General features: G+C 35.6%; 1 protein-coding gene across 1 annotated transcript; it reads left to right on the forward strand.

Annotated features, from left to right (window-relative positions):
- The first annotated feature begins 260 nt into the window (after positions 1-260).
- On the forward strand, positions 261-8,070 carry LOC120518455 (succinate receptor 1-like). The gene is made up of 2 exons (XM_039741250.1): positions 261-325; positions 5,971-8,070. The coding sequence occupies exons 1-2, from the start codon at positions 323-325 to the stop codon at positions 6,916-6,918; spliced, it is 951 nt and encodes a 316-aa protein (XP_039597184.1). The 5' UTR covers positions 261-322; the 3' UTR covers positions 6,919-8,070.
- Positions 8,071-8,316: the final 246 nt, after the last annotated feature.

Consider the following 8,316-nt stretch of genomic DNA (forward strand, 5'->3'; position numbering starts at 1 on the left):
GTATTCTTTTTTGGAATGATTAAATCTTCAGGGAAACATAGAACATGTATCAGTAAATAGCTGTGACTGTGGACTGAGTCACTGATGCACTTTGTACTTCAGTGATGACATTTAACCACTGGTAAATGGACCAACCACTAATTTCCTGCTATGTCTATCTGATCTTCTATTTTATTAAAAAAAAAAAACCTTGTTTACAGATACTTACTTGGCTCACAGACTATTTGCATATAGTCCTGTCTGCTTTTGTTATCATAGCTCTCTCACTGATAATCAGTAAGAACAACGACACCAAAGACAGAGGAACTAATGGTGAAACAAAATGGTAAGTGACTTTAGCTGTCTTTCCTAAATGCATGGAATTTGACTTTGCTTTTGTTTATGGATTTCATCAAATTGAATTGATGGCTATATGTATAAACTATCCTTCCATTCATTATCCAACCTGCTATATCCTAACTAAATGGTCATGGCAAAGCAACTCTTTACTGCAAAATATGATAACACCGGTTGTAAGAGACTTCTTAATGGGAGCTTGTGGTAATAAAATGCAATTTAAACTATGAGATTTCAACAGCAAAAAGGCTCAATGAAATCACATTTTGCTCATTATGAACAATAATATACCAAAGCTTACAATCATTCATAACGAGTAATATGGCATATTTCTTTTGCTGTATAATTCAAATAGTAAAGTAAAACTATACTTTTGATAATTCAGAGTCACCAGCTAAACTAGCATGCCTTTAATTCAGTTTGTGGAGAAAAACTGGACTACTCTAAGAAAACTCACAGACTGAACATGTAAAATACACAAAGACAGGCTGTAACCCAAAAATCTACTGCTGTTCCCTAGAGATGAATCAATCAGCACAAACCTCAGCACATTATGATTTCCAAAGTATATACAGTAAATTATTATAAACTGCTGTACAGGATTAATTCTATGGTTGTTGTTTTTTTGTATAGAAGTAAACATATTAAATATGCTAAACCAAAACACTGATTTATTTTGTGTAAATTATGTGCATTAATATGAACCTCAGAGTATTGAATAAAAAAGCAAAAGAAAACAAGAGTAACTGAAGAAAGACAAAGGAAGACAAAATACTAATGGCAGAAAAGCAGAAAAAAAAGAATTTTGGAAAAAATAAAACCCAAGGGGCTCACAGTTGAGTGTTAAACACATTCTTTTGGTATTTTAAGAAATATAGAATAAACTGCCTTTCTTAACTGAAGTAATGTGAAGTGATACATGTCTGCACCTTAAATTAGATTAGAACAACACAGTTTTTTATGCATGGTGTAAGACAATGTTACATTTTTTTAATTGAAACCAAGAGTTAAAAAAACTCTAAAATACAGTCTAATAAAAACTAACTGATGCAATATTTAACTACATTAACTGTGCAAAAATGCAAGAGACAACAATGCATAAGCAGGCATTGTTATATATTATTAACTTGTTTGGCTGATGCCTTTACCCCAGGTGACATGCAATATTTGAGGTACATTTTTTTATTTTGATACTAGACATTAAGCCCGTTACAATAACGGGCGCTAGAACAGTAGTGCATAAACATTAGTAGGAACAGCCTATATTAAATGGCAAGGGACTTTGTATGTAGCTTTAATATACGTCACTGTATTGTGTGCCTTTAATTTTCTCTCTCAGTAATACTGGTTCATATTTCCGTAAAATGCCTGTAATTTTGTCAGACAGTAATACAGTGGAACCTCGGCTCACGACCATAATTCGTTCCAAAACTCTGGTTCTAAGCCGATTTGGTCGTGAAGCGAAGTAATTTCCCCCATAAGATTGTATGTAAATACAATTAATCCATTCCAGACCGTATGAACTGTATGTAAATATATATTTTTTAATGTTTTTAAATACAAATATAGTTAATTATACCACTGAATGCACAGTGTAATAGTAAACTAAATGTAAAAACATTGAATAACACTAAGAAAACCTTGAACAACTGAGAAAACTAAGACTGGAAGAGTTCGCGCTATAGCCTTACGACCCGCTCGCTAAAAACACTTTTTTTAATGAATTTTAAGCACAGGGAAAAAAATGAACCTGTGTGTGTGTGTGTGCGTCCCGCGGGTGCCTGTGTGTGTGTGTCTGTCGCGTGGGCGCCTGTGTGTGTGCATGTGTCTGTCGTGCATGCGCCTGTGTGTGCGTGTCTGTCTCTCATGCGCCTGTGTGTGTGTCTGCACAGGGAATGCACAGGAAATGACTGAACACGTGCCGTGTGACCCCGCGCATGCGCACTTCACCAGAAGACACATACACACAGACACTTGGACGCACACAGGGGTTTTATTAAAGAGGATACTTTGTTAGCCCTGAGAGGAAATTGTCTTTTTGCATTGGTTACATTCCTTCTGTTTTTCCAACTGAAGCATGGACAGGTGAAGTTATCGGCTTATGGTCACACAATGTCAGTGGTGGGATTTGAACCCTCAGATTCAGGTTTTGGAGTCCAAAGGGTTAATCAATACACCACACCACCTGCTGTTGCACTATTAGCTCTACTAGGAGTAGGCTGTAATAAAACAATATGTCTTCAAGCTATTCAAAACCCTCATGCTCAGTTTTGGATTTGGTATATATACTGTACTTGCATTTTTCTTTCCTTATTTACTAATTTTTCATTATGACATTGACATCATAATGTTCTCATCGGCAACATCTTGCTGGCTGTGTTAACGCGCACGCGCAGACAATAATTTTTTGTGCTTGTGTTTCATGCCATGGATTTAGTTTGTCATCATGTTCCACATTTCTAAGTTGATGGTGCAGAGTCTTAGTGTTAGTTTTTAAGTGGCTTCATTCTTTGACAGTGAATACTTGTTTTTGTCCCTGTGGTAATTTGGTCCCTGCTTTTTCTGTCAGTATTTAGACACATGCCTTTTTCTAGCCATAGTTCTTGTTTTTATGTTTTGAACTAGGAAATTTATATTTTTTGGTTCTTTTAGGAGACTGGGCAGTCTAATGGTCTGGAATCCCTACAGATTTTATTTTTTTTCTCCAGCCATCTGGAGTTTTTTTTGTTTTTTCTGTCCACCCTGGCCATTGGACCTTACTCTTATTCTGTGTTAATTAATGTTGACTTATTTTATTTTCTCACTGTGTCTTTTATTTCTCTATTCTTCATTATGTAAAGCAGTTTGAGCTACTTTTTGTATGAAAATGTGCTATATAAATAAATGTTGTTGTTGTAGTATTCTGACCTTCAGTTATTCTCTGACTTCTTTTCCCAGTTGATTGATTTATTAATTCACTTGTTTCTGGCTTTCTGCAACTGTTTTTTCGCCAGCTTCCTCCAAGTAAGGTTTGGGGCAACACTGCAACCCTGTATATTGAATATACAAATGAGTAAAGAGCTTTTCGGTAGAAAAAGATGTAATTGTAGACATGAGTCTGAAAGTAGACTACCTAAGATGGTTACACATCTGGTTATATACAGGCGAGACAGGAAGAGGCAGGTCCAGGTGGATAGATGCCAGAAATTACATCAGAGGTGGTAAGAGTGTCAATCATCCAGTCTGCAAAGGGAGGAAAGAAAGAGGTGTTAGTATACAGCACCACCCCATGGACTGGTGAGGAATTACCACCACTAGAGCCTTTAAGCTGTACACAATGCGCAAACTATAAGGTTGCGAAAACAAGACAGGGCATCAGCGTTGGCATGGAGAGAGCCCTGATGATGAAGGACTTTAAACCTGTAATGCTGGAGGTCCAGGAACCAACTAATGACAAGTGGACTTGACTCCTTATGCAAAGCCATCCACTAGAGGACTGCATTGTCTGCAACCAAAGTGAACTCACAGCTAAGCAGGTAGAACCTCAGCTGGTTAATAACACATTTGACCACTAAGGCTTCATGTTAACTGCCACATACCTGGTATCCTGGTCCAGGAATTTCCGGTTTAGGTATATGACAGAGTGCTCTAAACCATCGACACTTTGGCTCAATACATACAGCACCTATACCTGTGTCCAAAGCGTCATTCTGGAGAATAAAAGGCACAGAAGAATTAGGACAGAATAGGTGCAGACATAATTAGATTTAGACAGAATAGGTTCAGACATAAGTGCCTGTTTTAAGTCACAAAATGTGGTTTAATTTTGAGTAGTTTGGCAACCTCCTTGACTTCCTTAGGGATGCAAACAGGTGTATTAATGAACCAGGTCCCATGCAATATTCTTGGAATTGGCAACTCTCAATGGGATAGCCTCTGGTTATCATGTAGCATAATCTAACAGCATGATTATATGCTCAAAGCAAATAGCAATGGCAAGAGAATAAGAGGAGCATGGCCCTTCCTAGGAATCTGCTGCAATTGACATTCCGGACAGGATGCAATGAAACAATGAACCTCTTCAATTATTGCTGGGCAACAGAATCAAAGTTTAATCTGTTCTAGTGTCTAGGGAGGAAGAGAAGAGGTATTAGTATACAGCGCCACCCTTTGGATCGGTGAGAAATTACCACCACCAAAGCCTTTATAAGCTGTACCCAATGCACACGAGTGTGACAGTATATATATAAACGTTTGATGCATTTTTTTAAAAAGCACTGCACACTGGAACTTCCTACAGATAGGAAGCTAGGAAATGTTGCTCCATTATATAAAAAAAGGTATTTGAGTCCTTTCAAGTAACTATAGGCCAGTAGGCTTAATATGCATCATGGGTAAATTAATAGAATCAATTATTAAGGAAAATTTCTGCTATGCTTAGTATAGTACAAGGAAAGTTTTCTGAACTGGGTGATATTAAAAGTTGTGCCCCACAGGGATTAATGATCAGTCCACTTCTCTTTTTATTATATGCAGTACAGAAAAGAGGAACTAGACTGATGCTTAGACTACAAGGAATATGTTATGAGGAAATGTTGAAGAAGATACACTTTCAGTTGTGAGGTGTCATGATTGAAGCTTTCAAAATGATGGTAGTTATTAGTACGATGGACGTAAGTTATTACTTTCAATTAAGTTCTGCAACAAGAACATAAGGACATGGGTGAAAACTTGTTAAGGCTAGATTTTGCAGGCTTTAGACACATGAAAGTAATCAGCAGTGTGATAGATAATGGTAATTAGGGGACATTCAAAACTCTGTGATGCTATCTGGGCTGAATGATCTGTTCTTATTGTAATTGTTCTAATATAATAATTACATTTTGTTGCATTTTGCATATGGATTTAGATTTTTGTATCTTTCTGTACTATGTGTGCTTTTGTCTTTCTTAATGTCTGAAGTTTTTGTCATTTAATGTCATCACCTAATTTATTCATAATTTTTGGTATCAGAAACTGTTGCCTTATCTAGCAGCTCCGAGACAACGAAAGTGGAAGGGATGCTTGGTCCCATTTCTTGGTCAAAATAGGTCATGTAATAGCTCTTGATGCCTTGGGTGATTAGTGTGAACTAAATAAAGATTTAGTCTTTGTGGTATTTTTTCAGGAAATAAATTATACAGTTTATTAAAAGCAAATTTTAATCAGTTTTACTTTACTTAGACGTTTCTAATATTATTGAACAGTCAACACAATTATCTTATTTTAAATATTTGCCCCTTATTTTACAAAAAAATCTGATACTTAAGACTTAAATTAATAGATCAGACATTATGACCAAAAATAGTTCAAATGAAAATATAAAGATTATCTGTAGTTTTGCATTAACAATTTCCATGCATATTGTTTCACTATTATTCTATACCCTTGTTTATTTGTTAAGAGCAAACATTCAATAGACTAATTAAGCATCAGTAAGATAACATGTTGTGCCTTAAGAGTTTGGTTGAAAAAAAGTAATAACCAAAGCACACTTTTATTAGTTTTTCAACAGCTGCTGTTAGATCAAGAGATGAAATTACAGTATATTCACAAGGCAGTATTATTTGGATAGAAATGTATTGTAATATGGCTCCATATTTTTTTTTTTTGCAGGGCAGCGCATCAAATGATTGCATGAAAATGGAAGTCCTTTTGAAAAGCTATTATCTTCCAGCAATGTATGGTATTGAATTCATTTTGGGAATTGTTGGCTGTGTGACTGCTATCTGCAGCTACATTTTCATTTTAAAAGAATGGAAAAGTGGCAATGTCTACCTATTCAACTTGTCTGTATCAGATTTAATGTTCATATGCACTCTGCCTAGTTTGATTACCACCTATGCTCAAAAACTAACACACAAAAATGATGATTTCTGGTGTCTCAGCAATAGATACATTCTTCACTTAAATCTTTATTCAAGCATCTTATTCCTCACCTGGGTCAGCATTGACAGATATTTACTCCTTAAGTATCCATTGCGACATCATGTTTTACAGAAGACAAACTCTGCAGTTGTAATATCTGCCTTGATTTGGATTGTGGTTACATTTCAGATTATGCCAATCTTAACTTTCCTTGTTGACAGTGATAATTCTTCAAGTGATACCAATTGCAAGGACTTTGCAAGTTCTGGAAATGCCAACCATAGCCTGATTTACAGCCTTTGCCTCACGTTCACAGGATACATAGTTCCCCTAACAGTCCTGTGCTTTTTCTATATGAAGATTGTCAAGTTCCTGAAAAGCATGGACCGCAATTTTCAGAACAATGACTCATTTAAGCGGCCTGTGACACTGGTTTTCTCAATTGTCATTGTTTTCATAGTGCTTCAAACGCCATATCACATCATGAGGAATGTCCGCATTGCATCCAGAGTAAGCTCAGCAAAGTATTCCGAATGTGATCAGATTATAATTAATAGTCTGTACATTGTAACAAGACCTCTTGCATTTTTTCAAAGTGCTATTAACCCCCTTTTTTACTTTTTGATGGGTGATCGATTAAGAGAATCACTTTTCAGTAAAGTAAGAGCAATTTTTATAAGGATCCAAGAAAAATAGAGTCAAATTTAGGCATATATTGATGGACATGATCTTCTAAACATATGCTTTGTTTAAGAATTAACTATAAAATTCAGTGGCATCAAAAAGCTGTTAAAAAAAGCTTTATTTTTGCTTTCTGACACTGTATAATAAATACGAAATATCTATTTTTACTTTCCTTCTTTCTTCAGAACTATACCCATTTCTTCTATTACAGAAGATGGAAATGTCCTTCATCTCAGTTATGTCTTTTGAGTTAACTTACAACTCTGATTAGTCAAGTCTGTGAGCATGCCCTTGTTAGACTCTTATGCAGGACTGGTACATGCTTCATGCCCAGTGTTGCAGGAATATTCTTTAATTTATCCAGATCCTTGAAATAGAAAGAGTGGTTAAAGAATGTGGACTCAGGGATAAGCAGATCCATTTATACTTCATTAGTAAAAGTTGCTTAGAAAAATATGATAGTATAGAAATAATTAAGGTGGAATTATGGCACAGTGTTTAGTCCTACTTTTCAAATTTCAGGTCGGACACTGCCTGCAGAATGTTGAGTACACTTATTCTCACTATGTCTGTAAGGGTTTTCTACTGCATACTCTAGTTTTCCTCTCACATCCAAAATATGTGTATGTTGGGCTAACTGGCATTCTAATTTGGAAGTAAGTGTGGACACATGTGCGTGGGTTCTGTGACAGACTCACACCCCATCCAGAATCTCCATCTTTTGCCCAGGGCTACCAGGATAGGATCTGGCTTGCCATGACTCTGAAATGGATAAGCAGATTAGAAAACTAATAATAATTAATAGATGGGTGGATAGAAGGATGAAAGGATAGATTTAAACAATTTATATTGTGAATGGCAGGTAAAAAACAAGTGGCCAATAATTGCTTCTGTGCATACCTTGTATGTTCTTCAGATAATTTCAGTTTTCAATCAGTAACCATTGTTTTTTGTTTATTATATGATCAATATAAGCATTTGTAAAACATAAGAATATGTGTGTGTGTTTATGATATGCAACATGATTAAAAAACTTTACATTGCTAAATCCTGATGATTTCTGGTGTCATGTTTTTTAGTCTTTCATTTCTGCAGCCAGCCTCATTTCATGACCCATAAATATCTAAAATTCCAGGTTGGCATTTATTTCATTTATGACTTCCAACATTACTTCTTTCAATAAAGAAGCATAAACTATTACAATTATAGAAGCCTTACAGGCAGTCTTTACTGTATCTTTCAATCATTTAATATAGCCACAAAATGCAATTATTTACTTTATACTCTACTTTTTTTCATTTTCTTGAAGAAGAGGTCAGCTGCTAGGGGCTGACTTACTGCCTAAGAAGCAATCCCTTTCTAATTGCATTTTCTTCTTTTGGAAATCTGAACTGATCCTATCAACAAAAT

This window comes from Polypterus senegalus, chromosome 1 (assembly GCF_016835505.1).
Source record: "Polypterus senegalus isolate Bchr_013 chromosome 1, ASM1683550v1, whole genome shotgun sequence".
NCBI classification, from domain to species: domain Eukaryota; kingdom Metazoa; phylum Chordata; class Cladistia; order Polypteriformes; family Polypteridae; genus Polypterus; species Polypterus senegalus.